At 47.5% G+C, this 15,196-nt stretch overlaps 1 protein-coding gene across 1 annotated transcript in view; it reads left to right on the top strand.

Moving 5' to 3' along the window:
* LOC143817065 (fibrinogen-like protein 1) overlaps window positions 1–14,944 on the top strand; it is a 37,796-nt gene extending 22,852 nt beyond the window's left edge. The window contains exons 5-8 of the mRNA XM_077298157.1: window positions 7,963–8,060; window positions 8,328–8,416; window positions 9,958–10,148; window positions 14,340–14,944. Coding sequence (XP_077154272.1) covers window positions 7,963–8,060; window positions 8,328–8,416; window positions 9,958–10,148; window positions 14,340–14,520 — 559 coding nt within the window. The 3' untranslated portion in view covers window positions 14,521–14,944. The remainder of the gene's footprint in view (window positions 1–7,962; window positions 8,061–8,327; window positions 8,417–9,957; window positions 10,149–14,339) is intronic.
* The last annotated feature ends 252 nt before the right edge of the window (window positions 14,945–15,196 follow it).

Here is a 15,196-nt window from a genome sequence, read left to right as displayed (position 1 = left end):
ATTACAGGTTGGCTGTCTCACTTAACACCTAAGCAGACAACGGAGGCACCTGTGGGAGAGGGGCGACTCTAGGGTCCCGGAAGAACTCCAGGCCTACCCCGTCATACGGGTGCGTCCTACCATATCATCTGGGGGACGGAGAGAACGAACATCAGAGACAGACAGAAACAGTTGTGAGGACTATCCCGGGAGCTCAGCAGGGAAGAACTACAACATCCAGCGCTAGAAGGTAGACACTGATTCCCACCTGTAAAGAGAACTCCTGATGTGCCTTTGGACCGGCCGGTCTCTGACAACCCAGTTAACAGCGCTCTGGACTGAGGTCTCCAAAACCTTCAGTAAAGAGGTAAAGAGACTGCAACCTGGTGTCTTCGTTATTTACCGCGACTTGCACCCCACAACTGCACCGTTACAACACCACTTATTGCACCGGACGTCCCCCACTGACAGACAGGGCCACGGACCGGGTCTAGCCACCGTGACAACCCCAGGACTGAGACCCAGAGGCCCGGCTCCGGGTACCCCTCGGCCCTGCGGTGGTGTGGGGGCGCTCCAACTTGGCGTCACGAACAGGATCTACTTAAGCCTGAAGAATCAGGTCATGTGTGCCTTGGAACTGTGATTTATTGTGCTTGGACTGTACTTTATTGAAAAGACTGTGTGCTGTGCCATTTACCGCCAAAATTCGCCATTGCCGCGCACGGAGGGAGGAGCCCTAGCTACGCGGGCGGAACCAGCCAAAAGAAGCGCGGAACGGAAAGCGCGGTAAGGCGCCAATCCCGGAAGAGGAACTCCGACCTCCAGCAGGTTAGTGGGAGGAAGGGACAGCCATGTCTGAGTCGGGAGGAGAGGAGGTGGCGGTCGCAGCCGCGGACGTAGGGGCAGCTCCGGTCCATGCAGCGGGCGAAGCCGCGGCCCTAATACCACCACCGGTTGCCGCAGAACCCGCTGTTCCCCTCAGCCAGCCGGACACTGCCGCTAACACAAAAGCCATAATGCCCTTTTCTATGCCGTACCTGCCCGGAGCTGCCTGGCTCCCACGATACTCTGGGGAGTCGCATACATTCACTGACTTTAAGGAAGGGCTCTGCAGCCTGCTCGAGTTCTATCCCCTGACAGAGCCCCAGAAGGTTCATATGATAACCGGCCAACTCTTTGGGGCGGCTCTGAGAGAATTGAAATCCTGGCCTGCTGAGGATAAAGGAACTGCACAACAGATTTTTGCCAAGCTTAAAGCCACCTTTGATACTCGCACTGCTACAGAAATTAAACTGACTTTTTATGGATGCAAACAGAGGCCACAGGATAGCTTACGGGACTATGCCCTTAATCTCCAGGAGGCGATGCGGGCCATTAAGCAGAGTGACCCCGGCAGCATGCAGGATGAGGATAAACTCCTGAAGGAGCGGTTCATTGAGGGGCTCCTGTGCAGTCACCAGCGGGGCCAATTGCACTTCCTGGCCATGCAAAATCCAGACTTGACTTTTGCGCAGTTCAAAGATAAAGCTATCCAGGCATTGCAGGAGCGACAGCCCAGCCGCGCAATACCACCCAGGCGCCCCGCTCTCACATACCACCAGGAGGTGGCATCGGATACCCCAGTTGCCGCGGAGGCCGACGCCCAGAGCTTCGAGGACGACTCCCCTGCAGGACTCCGTCTTTAGATGCAGGAGCTGACCAAGAACGTTGCTGCCCTAGCCCGGACGGTGCAGTCCCTACAGGAGGCCCCCAAGAAAAAGATCCAGCTAGCCTCCGGACCAGAGGATGTTCCCTGGATGCGACAGAAGAGGACCCCACCGACCAGAGGCCGGGACAGCGATCGTTTCCATCAGGACGGACGACCCATCTGCCGCCGATGTCACCAGGTGGGCCATCTTGCAAGGTACTGTCCTTTAAACGAGCAACCCCTGGGGCAAAGGGCCAACCCCCAGGAGTAGGACGGTCAGGCCCGCAGCATTGGAGAACCAAGTATATTGGAGGACGACCAGTTCTCCCTGTAGTGATTGATGGAATCCCCTTGAATGCTTTGCTGGACACTGGTTCTCAGGTGACGACTATACCTTACGTGCTCTACAAACGGTATTGGGAGGACGCTGATATTACTCGTGGCCCTGACGATGATTTCACCATAATCGCCAGTAATGGTCAGCCGTTGCCACAAGTGGGGTATAAGTAGGTCACCATCAAAGTGGGGCGGGTGGAATTGAAAGCCCAAGGGATTGTGATTGTTGATATTGATCGTCGAGAATGTAATCCCATGATGACTCTTGGTACTAATGTTATAGAAAATTGTCTTGCAGAAGTGATTGTTTTGTTGCAACAGGTGGCAGAAACCGCTGGCCACAGTGAGCAACGTGCCCTGCAGAAGGAAATCAGAGCTCTGATGCAGAGACAGCAGGTAGAGCTGACTGGTGGTGAGATTGGTCGTGTCACTGTGAGTGATTCAAACCCCATCGCGATACCCCCCAAGAGTGAAATGTTAATATGGTGTCGAGCAGCCATAGGCCTCAGGGGTAAGGACTACCAGGCCTTGGTAGAACCCGTATATTCAGACAATAGGCCTACTGTTCTGACAGCCCGGGGGGTGGTCGACGTCCGTCAGGGGAGAGTGCCCGTACGTGTCCTCAATTGTGGGGAGGAAGAGGTTCACCTCACCAAGTATACCACGCTCGCCAAATTGTTCACTGTCAATAATAATGTGATACAGACACCTGAACCCTTGGTCCCGTCAAACTTAGCGGAGAACAAAGGTTCTGCAGAGCCCTCGAAGGACTGGTGTCGGGAATTGCATGTGGGCACTGACTCTACCCCGTCCCATCAAAAACAGGGGGCCTACAGGGTGGTACACGAGTACGAGCAGATATTCAGCAAACACCCCTCAGATTTTGGGCAGGTGAAAGGGATCCAACATCACATCCCCACGGGAGATCACCGACCCATAAAAGAGAGATATCGCCCTGTACCCCCAGCTCATTACCAGTGTGCCAAGGACATGTTGAGGGAAATGAAGGAGGCTGGGGTGGTGAGAGACAGCTGCAGCCCCTGGGCAGCTCCGTTAGTCCTTGTTAAAAAGAAAGATGGTACAATGAGGATGTGTGTTGATTACAGGCAGTTGAATCGCATTACACATAAGGACGCATACCCACTGCCCAGGATAGAGGAGTCTCTGGCTGCCTTAAAATCTGCTAACTACTTCTCTACCTTAGATCTCACCAGTGGGTACTGGCAGGTTCCTGTAGCGGAGGCGGACAAAGAGAAGACGGCCTTCACGACGCCAATGGGTCTCTGTGAGTTCAACTACATGCCCTTCGGATTGTGCAATGCTCCCGGAACGTTCCAGAGGATGATGGAGTGCTGCCTGGGACACCTGAACTTTGAAACCGTGCTGCTATATTTGGATGATGTCATTGTCTTCTCTAAGACCTACGAAGACCACCTGAAGCACCTGGCCGAGGTGTTTGAAGCCCTATCCAACTTTGGCTTAAAGGTGAAACCGTCCAAGTGTCATCTGCTGAAACCTAAAGTGCAGTACCTGGGCCATGTGGTGAGCGCTGAAGGAGTGGCCCCAGACCCCGACAAGGTCACAGTGATCAAGGACTGGCCAAAGCCCAGTGACCTCCACGAAGTCCGGCAGTTCCTCGGGCTGGTAGGCTATTACCGGAGGTTCATTAAGGACTTCACCAAGAAGGCCGCACCCTTGCAAAACCTGTTGGTGGGCCAACCGAAGAAGACCAAGGGGAGGAACACCCCCTTTGATTGGAACGAAGAGCTGGAGGAATCCTTCACCTGTTTGAAGTCGGCACTGACGGGAGAAGAGGTACTGGCTTACCCCGAATACGACCAACCGTTTGTGCTGTACACAGATGCCAGTAATGTGGGACTAGGAGCCGTGCTGTCTCAAGTCCAGAAAGGCAAGGAAAGAGTGATCGCTTACGCCAGCAGGAAACTCCGTCCCACGGAAAGGAACCCTGACAACTACAGTTCCTTCAAACTGGAATTCCTTGCCCTTGTCTGGGCAGTGACAGAGAGGTTTAAGCACTACCTGGCCTCCGCGAAATTCACCGTCTTCACGGACAACAATCCGCTAACGCATCTGGGTACTGCCAAACTCGGGGCTTTGGAACAGCGGTGGATGGCCCGGCTGTCCAACTATGATTTCACCATCAAATATTGGGCAGGACACCAGAATGCCAATGCCGATGCTCTGTCCCGAATGCCCAATTTACCAGAAGTGGGAGAAGACCCGGAGGCACTTGAAGAGGTGGAGTTGCCTGCCTTCCATCGCCCCAAAGCCACTCAGAACTCTCACCATGTGAAGAACAGGCACAAGAACCAACCGGATGCCACGCTGAATCCCCTGCCCCACCACGGATGGGCAGAAACCCAGGATAGTGACCCCGCGGTCCGTCAGGTGAAGGAGCTCTTGACGCAGGCTGGATTGCACCCTGGCCCAGACGATCCACAAGAAACCCAACAGCTGTGGAAGGGGAGAAGCAAGCTGTTTATCCATGATGGCAAGCTGTGCAGGAGGAGCATTGACCCACGTACTCATGAATTAGTGTGGCAGATAGTGGTGCCCAGGCGAGATGCGCCCATGGTTCTGGGAGCCTACCATGATGGAGCCGGACACTTCGGATGGAGGAAGCTAGAGAAGCTGCTCCGAGGGAGGTTCTATTGGATTGGCATGAAGAGAAACATTGAGAAGTGGTGTCGGGAGTGTGGTCCATGTAGTCTGCGCAGGAAGGACCGTGACAGTCAGCGGGCTCCCCTGCGGCCTATCATCACCAAAAGGCCGCTCGAACTGGTCGCGCTGGATCATGTGAAGCTGACACCTAGCCGGTCGGGCTATATCTACGCCCTTACCATCGTGGATCACTACTCCAGGTTTTTGGTGGTTGTGCCTGTCAAGGATCTAACGGCCAGGACTGCCGCCAGGGCCTTCCAGCAGCACTTTTGTAGGCCCCATGGCTACCCAGAGAAGGTACTGACCGATCAGGGACCTGCATTCGAAGCGGAAGTGTTCCAAGAATTCTGCCAACTGTACGGGTGTAAGAAGATCAGGACCACACCGTACCATCCTCAAACCAACGGGATGTGCGAGAAGATGAACCAAGTGGTAATTGATTTATTGAAGACCTTACCCGTGGAGGAACGGAACCTGTGGCCGACAAAGTTGCCTGACTTGGTGGATATGTACAATCACATCCCAGTAAGTTCCACCAACTGTACTCCAGCGTACCTGATGCGAGGAAGATCTAGTCGGTTACCCGTTGATCTGGACATGGGGGTCCTAGTACCCGAAGATACCTCGCCGGATGCAGATTGGGATGCAGAAAGGCAGCGAAGGTACCGCGAAGTACAGGAGTGTGTCGAGAGAAGTCTCGCCCAGGCTAGGCAGAAGCAAGAAAGGGACTACAACCAACATGCTCCTGCGATCCCCCTGTCACCTGGTGAGCAAGTACTTAAACGAAAGAGGAGATTACATAAGCTCGATGACCAATGGGAAGCGGAACCGTATACCATCCTGCCATCCGACTTCGAAAACACAAAGGTCTGTCTCATCAGCAAGGACAGAGGGGAGACCTCGACAGCGGTATCCAGGGATCACCTTAAGGTCTGCCCCGATAAGTTGAAAGAGAGGGGCACGGCCCCAGAAATCTCCCCGCCGGTGGAAAAGGAGAAGATGTTCCATACCGTCCTTGGTGACTTTCCCCAATCCTGGACTCAGATAAACCAAGCCATCGCGGTGCCTGTTCTAATGTTCCAACAGCCGGACCCACCAGAAACAATGGTGGTATCAGATCAGCCGGCCCCGCTACCTCAACAAGCCTCACCTGATGACGCCATGCCGACCGCTGAACCAGCAAATCCTCCCTCTGCTATCAGTGAATCTGCTGTACCCACTGTTGATAGCAGCAGCTCTGGGAGCCCTAACCTGCCAGTGCTACCCCGACTCACTAGAAGTGTAGCTAGAAGACAGTGCACTACACCAGCGGTAGCAAGCATAGCGGGCCCTGTTAGGCCAATAGCAACCCCTGCGCTGCGAAGGTCCACACGCAGCACTCAAAACCAAACTCCCCTCCGCTACAAAACTTGGAGGTATTAATAAGGGCTGCTATTTAATTGAAAATGTTTGTATATATATCTTTTTGTTACAGGTTTTAAATGGACAATAGAGTAATGGACGGTGAATTGCTCAAAAACCTTAAAAAAAGGGGGCCCCTTTGTTTACCCGGGGTCCCTGCTGTTTTAACCACTGAACTGAGAGTCATAAACTGTGCATGACCTAACTTTCGCAACGTTCAAGAATTCTCACCTCCCATAAAGGGAAGCTCTGTTATGTTTAATTGTTATACTATTTCAAAATGTTATGTGTTTTCTGTTAACATGTATTATTGTTCTTGTTTTCCCAGTCCCGGAGTACTGGATTTAACCGGGGGGGAGTGCAGCACCCCAGAGTCCTGGTTGTTGCAGTACTGTGGCTCCGCCACTATGGGGAGCTATGGTACGTCTGATTGCACTAAAGGAGTTTCTCTGACCAGGTAACACCTCACTACACTTCACACTCCGGCCACCAGGGGGGGTGGTCCTATCTAGTAGGCCACTCCTCACACTATGGTAAAACTGGGGGTTGGACAGGAAGACGGGGAGAAGTAGCTGGGAAGAGCTAGTGAGAGGACCTGTCAGGGATGGGATCCTGGCAGACTCCTCAGAACAGAACTAACCAGTGCACAACGGGAATACAGTAAAGAATTATTGGGACCAGAAGGAGTCGTGCTGTTAGACCGAGGCAACATCCTTCTGAGGCGCAAACAGTCGGTGGCCGGAACGCCGAGCAAGTAAGAGACTTTAAGTACACTGCAAACCACGGCCGGACAGCTAATTACAGGTTGGCTGTCTCACTTAACACCTAAGCAGACAACGGAGGCACCTGTGGGAGAGGGGCGACTCTAGGGTCCCGGAAGAACTCCAGGCCTACCCCGTCATACGGGTGCGTCCTACCATATCATCTGGGGGACGGAGAGAACGAACATCAGAGACAGACAGAAACAGTTGTGAGGACTATCCCGGGAGCTCAGCAGGGAAGAACTACAACATCCAGCGCTAGAAGGTAGACACTGATTCCCACCTGTAAAGAGAACTCCTGATGTGCCTTTGGACCGGCCGGTCTCTGACAACCCAGTTAACAGCGCTCTGGACTGAGGTCTCCAAAACCTTCAGTAAAGAGGTAAAGAGACTGCAACCTGGTGTCTTCGTTATTTACCGCGACTTGCACCCCACAACTGCACCGTTACAACACCACTTATTGCACCGGACGTCCCCCACTGACGGACAGGGCCACGGACCGGGTCTAGCCACCGTGACAACCCCAGGACTGAGACCCAGAGGCCCGGCTCCGGGTACCCCTCGGCCCTGCGGTGGTGTGGGGGCGCTCCACCATGTCTTCTTGTATCGAGGATTAATGATCTCCATCGGGAATAAAAGTTCCCCGATCCCCTGACAGGTGTGTGTCCCAGCAGTCAGACCCATCAGCAAGTTATCACCTATTCTGAGGATAGCTGACAACTTGCTTTATTGCTTTTTAGAGTACGCAATTATAGAATAATTGAACCTTGCAAAACTAATAAGCTATAAAGATAGTAAGTGAATAAGAACATTCACAATGATACATAACTGTGGAGCCTTATATGCATGAGACTACTCTACTGGTCAGGGGCAGAAGAGGGGCCCTGTGCAAGAACGGTAAATGGGCCCTTTGCTGTCCAGTAGCGCTTTGATATGTCTGGGATAGAAACTGCTTGCAGCTTTGGAGGTGATAGTGGCCCCTTACCTCTTGGGCCCCTGTACACAGATTGTACCAATACAATATCCGCCCATTCTACTCGTACTGTATAGCACTTGTTATTTGTAAAATGCTTGCAGCCATTGATTAGACCTTCTCTGCCTCCCGTTGCCACCTAGGAATTGGCAGGAGTATAAAAAAGGATTTGGCCTCTTTAGGAACAGAAATGACGAACACTGGCTGGGGAACGATCACATTTTTCACCTGCTGAGCGGCCGTAAGTGTCCGGTTTTATTGCACATTGGCTACAATTATTATTTTGGAGCTTTTCATAAATGTAAAATTCCACAATGTGAAAAGAGTTCAGTTCTAACCTTAACCTAAAAGCGTAAGTGTCCCTTAAATTGGATGAACCATCTCTGTCATCCATTATTACACGTATACTGTGACAGAAGCCATCACATTAGTCCTAGTAGAACTGTACAGATTATACGGGGCCATTACCAAAGCTAATGACAGATTATTCCTCTCTGTCACCGAACAGGAGAAATGTCTCTGAAGATAGATCTCACGGATTGGCATGGGAATACAAGATATGCAATCTACGACAGCTTCAGAATTACCAATGAGGAGGTAAGACGTGACTGAGGGGCTGCATAGGACGTAGCGGGGGGCCACATGCATGCACTCATTACATACAGTCTACGTACTCACACATATACTAGATATATAGAGTATAGCTACATACAACCACATGTTTTCTCATACCTATGATAGTCTATGGGATAGTTCACCGGGCCTAATATTTTCCTCTGACCGAGTGGTCCGCAGAAAAGCATGGAGATTTGGCCGATGTTGATCAGAGTTTCAGACCAAACAACCACGCAAGTCTATGGCTCTATGAAAAGATCAGACAGCACTGGGATGCCAGCCATTTTTCATAGACTGATAGAAGGTTGAGAAACATTAAAAAAAAAATTTCATGAAAGTTGGACCAAACTCTGATGGTAAAAGGTGACACTGACCAAACTCTGATCACATGCACTGATGAAGCTTTTTTGCATATGAGAAAAATCATCGCCATCTGACTGAGCCCTAAAACTGCCTGTATTATTCTACAATTCACTGTAGTTTAGTCAGTCACTTCATTTAGCCAGACGTGAAGTGTACTGAAAGGGTAAGTGCACATTTAGGCCAGAAATCAAAAAAATGCTGTCCTGTATGTGTGTGCACATAACTATTTTTGGCGTTTTATGATTTGTATCCTCCAGTTTTTTCCCCTTCACTAGAAGCCTCAGCATTTTCCCCTTATACCATTCTGTTTGTTTCCCTCCAGTTTCTCCTCCATTATCCATTGACTGGTAGACAGCAGATGTAACTTGATCCCTCAGTGACCACAGATATGTTGAGAGATCAGAGCCTCATTCACACGTCCATGTTGCACGTACGAGTTCTGTTTATCTCACGGACAGAACACACGGCCATTATAATCTATGGTGCTGTTCAGATGTCCGTATTTCTCAGGTATCACAGATGAAAATAGAAGAGAAAAATAAGTACACCCCATCCGTGTGCTGTCTGTATTTAACATTAAAATGTATAGGAGAAGCTTTGTAATTTAGTCATTTATCCATCCGTTAAAAACCCTCATGACCCCCTGATGGTAAAAACGGACACACGGACTATAAACTGATGACACACTGATCCAAAACACTTATGCCACCAGTACCATTTTCTCACGTACGTGTTTAAACACAGATGTGTGAACGGAGCCTAAAAAAACTTTTGACAGTGAAAGATCAGTGCAGGACACAAAAAAGTAACGGATATATGGGAGAAAGAAACATATTTCTCTAATGAAAAATAATACAAAGTTTCTTCACTTGTTGATCTATGAAAAAAAATTTGCAGCTACTATTGAATAGATGAGCTGTAGTACCCAAGAATGGCCACTACAGTGTATGGCGCTGTGGTATTTCAGCTACATACAGTATATTGTGCTTCCAGTGGGTGTGGGACCGCCGATCGTCTGGTGGGGGGCTGGGTTTCAGATTCTTATGATCTGATATTGATGACATCCAATGATAGGTGATAATTATCATAGAACCCCTTTGAATTAACCATGATTTGTATAGGACACCATGCTAAATACATGCTCTGCACTATTCTTACAGGACAAGTACAAGCTGTGGTTGGGGTACTACTCTGGCAATGCTGGAGATGCCCTGGATGGAGGAAGTAATTTTGCAGAACAGTGGTCCGCCTCACTCAAAGGCATGCCCTTTAGCACCGTGGATAATGATAATGACAGATATACCAAGGGCAGCTGTGCAAAAGAAAATAAATGTGGCTGGTGGTTTAACAGGTAAATATAATTTTAGGGATATTACATAAAAAACAGTACACAAAACATAGAAAATGGTTCCCAGGAGTAAATCAAGCATTCATGCTGCCGGAGATGGAAAGTGAAATAGGACCTGGAAGGCGTGTGCTCACATCGCCTCCTGAATGACGTGGTTCTGTATCTATGTAATATCATTACACGGGTTATGGGTTCTGTCTGGTTTCAAAAAAGATCATATTGAAGATTTCAGCACTAATAGATCTAGGATTTTATTGGTAAACTGTGTACGGCTATGTTCACACACAGCACCACTGCGAGTTTATTTCTGAAGCCAAAACCTGATCTCGGATTACATATGTGCTCTGTGCACAGTGCATTGTTTAACAGACCGAAGTTTATTCACCAAAAATGCTCCAAAAACGCAGTGGAAAATGCTGCAAAGACGTTTGCTGAATTTTTTTCACTTTTTCATTGCTTTCTATGAGTAAACAACTGCTACAAAACCTCTGAAAGAACCAGCATGTTGCAGATTAAAAAAAAAATTCTCAACTTCACAGAGGAAATAAACAAGCGTGTGAACACAGTCTAATTCCACATTTCCCCTATACATACTGCTGAAGATTTAAAAATGAGTCATCAGATTACCATAGATTACATACTGTATGAGCCATGGGGGCCACAGCAGCACGATGACTTGTAATTCAGCAGCGTATTATCAGGAAACCCCTTAAGGCCACATTCACACGATCAGGATTTGGTCAGTATTTTACCTCAGTATTTGTAGCCAAAACCAAGAGTGGAACAATCAGAGGAAAAGTCTAACAGAAACATATGCACCACTTCTGTATTTATCACCCACTCCTGGTTTTGGCTTACAAATACTGATGTAAAATACTGACCAAATACTGCAGATGTGAACGTGGCCTTGATAAAAAGGAAAAGTGCACAGTGAACCCTCCCTTTAATCACATTTTTGTCTACGTTTAATATTTAAATACACTGTAAGGTGTTCATACAAAGATATGCATGAAAAGCTTTCTGTTTTTTTTCTCCAAGTTTTATTTTATGTGGTTTGTCCAGGTTTAATTAATTATTTTTTTTTTTATTCCGACAGTTTGTCCTGTGTAAAAACAGTAAAATCAGCCTTAGGCTATGTGCACACGTAGATGGAACCTCTGCGGATTTTTCCGCACTGCATTTTACCTGCGGATTTTATGCAGATTCCACCTGCGGATTCCTATTATGGAGCAGGTGTAAACCGCAGCGGAATCCGTACAAAAATTTGACAATGCTACATTTCCGCTCGTTTTTTTCCGCAGCATGTGCACTGCGGCTTTGGTTTTCCATAGGTTTACATGGTACTGTAAACACAGGGAAAACTGCTGCGGATCCGCGGCGTCAAAACCACTGCGCAGCAAATCTGCAACATGTGCACATACCCTTACATACCCCCTTTCCACATGAGCACTACCTCTCTACTACACGCTGCAGTGATGACCTCATGACTATAGCATGTGACCACTGTAGCCAATCACCTGAGCCCAGCGATTGGCTGCAGTGGTCATATAATAATAATCTTTTTTTATATATATAGCGCTAACATATTCCGCAGCGCTTTACATTTTGCACATTATCATCTCTGTCCCCGATGGGGCTCACAATCTGAATTCCCGATCAGTATGTCTTTGTAGTTGTGAGTTCACTCCTGCAGCGGTGTGTCTACAAAGACCATGGTCAACATCGGATACAGGGACAGCAGAATATATGGCTGATTTTGTTATTTTTACACTTTATAAGTCTCTGGAATAAATAAAAGGTAAAATAACTAAATGGTACAATTTTTAAACAGAAGACCCTGTTATTTCATAGTTTTCATAGGTGAATTGTATTTAACAGATTTTTATGCAGTTTGACTTAAAGCCCCAGAGAAATGATTAATATCAGATCTGATCTGAGTCATAAATCTGAATACCTCCAACCACACACCAACTTACATAAGAGAAAACATATCGGCTGACATTTATGGTTCTCAATGGGAGAAGACCACTAAATAGACTGATCTTAGCATAGGGAGGAGGGTATGCTTCATAAGTCTTTGGGTCCAGAAATGCCTCATTAATATCCAACTGCAAATTCCACCTCTGGTCTTGAGGAGCGTGGAGGCCTACAGACAACAGCTCTGTGGTTACCAAACAGAGAAGGCTAAGATAATTATTACTATGATGGATTCCTTTATCAATAATTGTAATGGGAAACACTGAAGCTTCCTATAACAAAAGGTTTCATTACTGACAAGATCATATTCACATAAGGGGTCCACAGTGGAGCTATACATCAGCAGGATCTTCGTCCCTATACAACATAGCCAACTGTATAGGTATGCATTGGGATTATAGTTGAACAAAAAGATTTGTGCTGCTTTGGTCCCGCAACCAGTCCGATCCTCAGTGGCAGCCAGACCTGGGCTGTCTTCTGTGGCTGGCATCCTGGAAACCTATGTGAGGGAGGGCCAGGGTGGTAGAAGTGGCTGAGAGCATTTGCATTAGCGCTCCCTGTCCTCCTTTCAGATACACGCACTGTCCAGAGCTCTGCATATCTATGGCTTCCTCACCTGCATCGTCTGGTCCCTCTGTATGTTTCAGGAGGCTTCCTCGGTCCAGTTTTGTACAAAATGAGCCACAGTCCAAATACATTTTTAAATAAACATTACTGATCTTCATGCACAGCGCATCTATATTCGCTCCAACATCAGCATCAGCTTTCACATCATGCAACTCTTCCTCTGTCCCTGTCCTCTCTGTGTCACTAAGCACGCTTCCGGGATGGACCGTACCTTTCGGTTCTTCAGCATCCTCCCTGTGAAGACTTACTTCATTTTGGGACTCCCTCAACCATTTCGCCCTGGTCCTGAGGGCATTGGCCCATGCAATAAGCAGTCACATGATGAGCGACCTGCCCATACTGCTTAGTCTTCCCCAGCAACTGCAGTTCCCACTAAAGCTGCACTGCTAACACAGTTGTTGCTGCTTCCTCTGATGCTGTACTGGCCACCAATACCAGATGGCTGGGCCTTGGTGCTTGTCAACGTTGCGTGGCACGGTGTTGCCCGGGGCTAGCCAGCCCAACCGAGCTAAACGGGCACCCTGGCTCCAACTGTCTCTATCAGGAAGTCTTTTCTGCCTTATCCACCATGCCCCTCCTATGTTAACGAGTACATGTTCCCACTACAGTGTAATGATCTGTGTCCCTATCTAGTGGCTAAATTTAGCACTGCGCTTTCCCTATAACATTTCAATATAAACAGTACATTAGCAGCAGAAAAGTGTTTTACATATGTACATTACTAATCACATCTGTATCACAACGAGACACTGTACACTGCAACCCCTTACACCTACAACATTTAGTATTGTCCATGCTATGACATAGTGGGGCCCACTGGGACCACATTGAGGATGTAAAAGTGAAGACTGCATTGGTCCGGCCGCCATGGAGGATCGGTCTTGATGTCAGATCTGGGCAGCGCATATCTTTTTCCTTGACTTGAATTAGATTGCTAATAAGCTCTACTTGTTTTAATTTCTTACTTTGCACCTGTATGAAAAAAACATGGTCTACTTTGCTATTCCATAACATGTGTACCATTCTGTATAAATTCTTTTGTTAGCTGAAAGAAGCTTCCTCCAGGATTGCCCTGTATTTATCTCTATCCATCTTCTCATCAACTCTGACTAGCTTCCCTGTCCCTGCTGAAGAAAAGTATCCCCACAGCATGATACTGCCACCACCATGTTAGACGGTGTGGAAGGTGTTTTCAGAGTTATGTGCAGTGTTACTTTCCACCATAAATAGCGTTTTGCATTTAGCACAAAAGTTCTACTTTGGTCTCTTCTGACAGACACCTTCACCCACATGTCATGTAGGGGAGACAGCTAGAATATGAAAGAAGCTGCTCTGGTCAGATGAGACCAAAGTAGAGCTTTATGGGCCATATGCAAAACACTGCAAATAAATATATATGTTATAGACGAGTCACTCTAGAATAAGAAGCTCACGAATATGAGCAGAAAGCAAAAACTGAAAGTTCGTAAATCCAGACACATGGTTTGAAAAACTTCTAAAACTGAACTGAATTGATCCCAGATGTTATAAGCAGGTAACTACATTGCTGACAATAATCCTACTTTTCCTTGGTTTTTTTTTTTTTCACAGGTGTCATACAGCAAACTTAAACGGCTTGTATTATAAAAATGGCAATTATACGGGGCAGTATGACAATGGCATTGTGTGGTCCACCTGGCATGGGCTATGGTACTCTCTAAAATTCACCACCATGAAGATCAGACGTCCATCCTTTCTCAATGCTGGAAGTGGAGATGGAATGAATGTGTGAACTTGTCAGTGACATTTAACCGAATGCATAAAAAAAAAATCTGAGGAAACGTCGGCCTGTCACCCCAAAATATATATTTCTACGTACGAGATCTATGCTAGAAAGCCATATAATTCATGTTTAACCAGAATATGGCAGAAGCCGAGGACTTCAGTTTTTAAAGAGCTGTCACTTGCCAGGAATAATTAATTGTGTTATTTGGTTCTCCTGAATTTGGTGTTGCGGTTTTTTGCTCCTGTGCCTCCCGTCTCTGCGATATGGACTCCTCCTCTATGTAAATCTAGTCTTGTTAGACAAGCGGGCGTGGTGATTTTGAAGATTTTCATAGAGAAAAGTTGAGGATGTCACCATCTTGGCCAACAGAACTAGATTTATATACAGGAAAGAGAGGACGAGGAATGGATCGAAAAAATACAAAAAACAAGAGCCAGTTTCAGGAGAATAGCAGGATTTACACCAGGTAAAATATTACATATCCATTTCAAGTGACTCGTTCTTATTAAAATGGTTGTATGAGGTCAGGACAAAAATTGTCTTTTTTCCCTAAGAAATGTTGATCCTTTCCTTCATTACTGGAAGAAAATAGACATTTGATCATAATCTTATAGAACCTCTGTGAAAGGTGACTACAAGATTCCAAATACTGGGAGTCACTTCCATTAAATTAGACGATGTC

Source organism: Ranitomeya variabilis, chromosome 3 (assembly GCF_051348905.1).
Source record: "Ranitomeya variabilis isolate aRanVar5 chromosome 3, aRanVar5.hap1, whole genome shotgun sequence".
Taxonomy (NCBI): domain Eukaryota; kingdom Metazoa; phylum Chordata; class Amphibia; order Anura; family Dendrobatidae; genus Ranitomeya; species Ranitomeya variabilis.
Note: the sequence above shows the minus strand (reverse complement) of the source record. Positions and strands in the feature narration are given on the sequence as shown.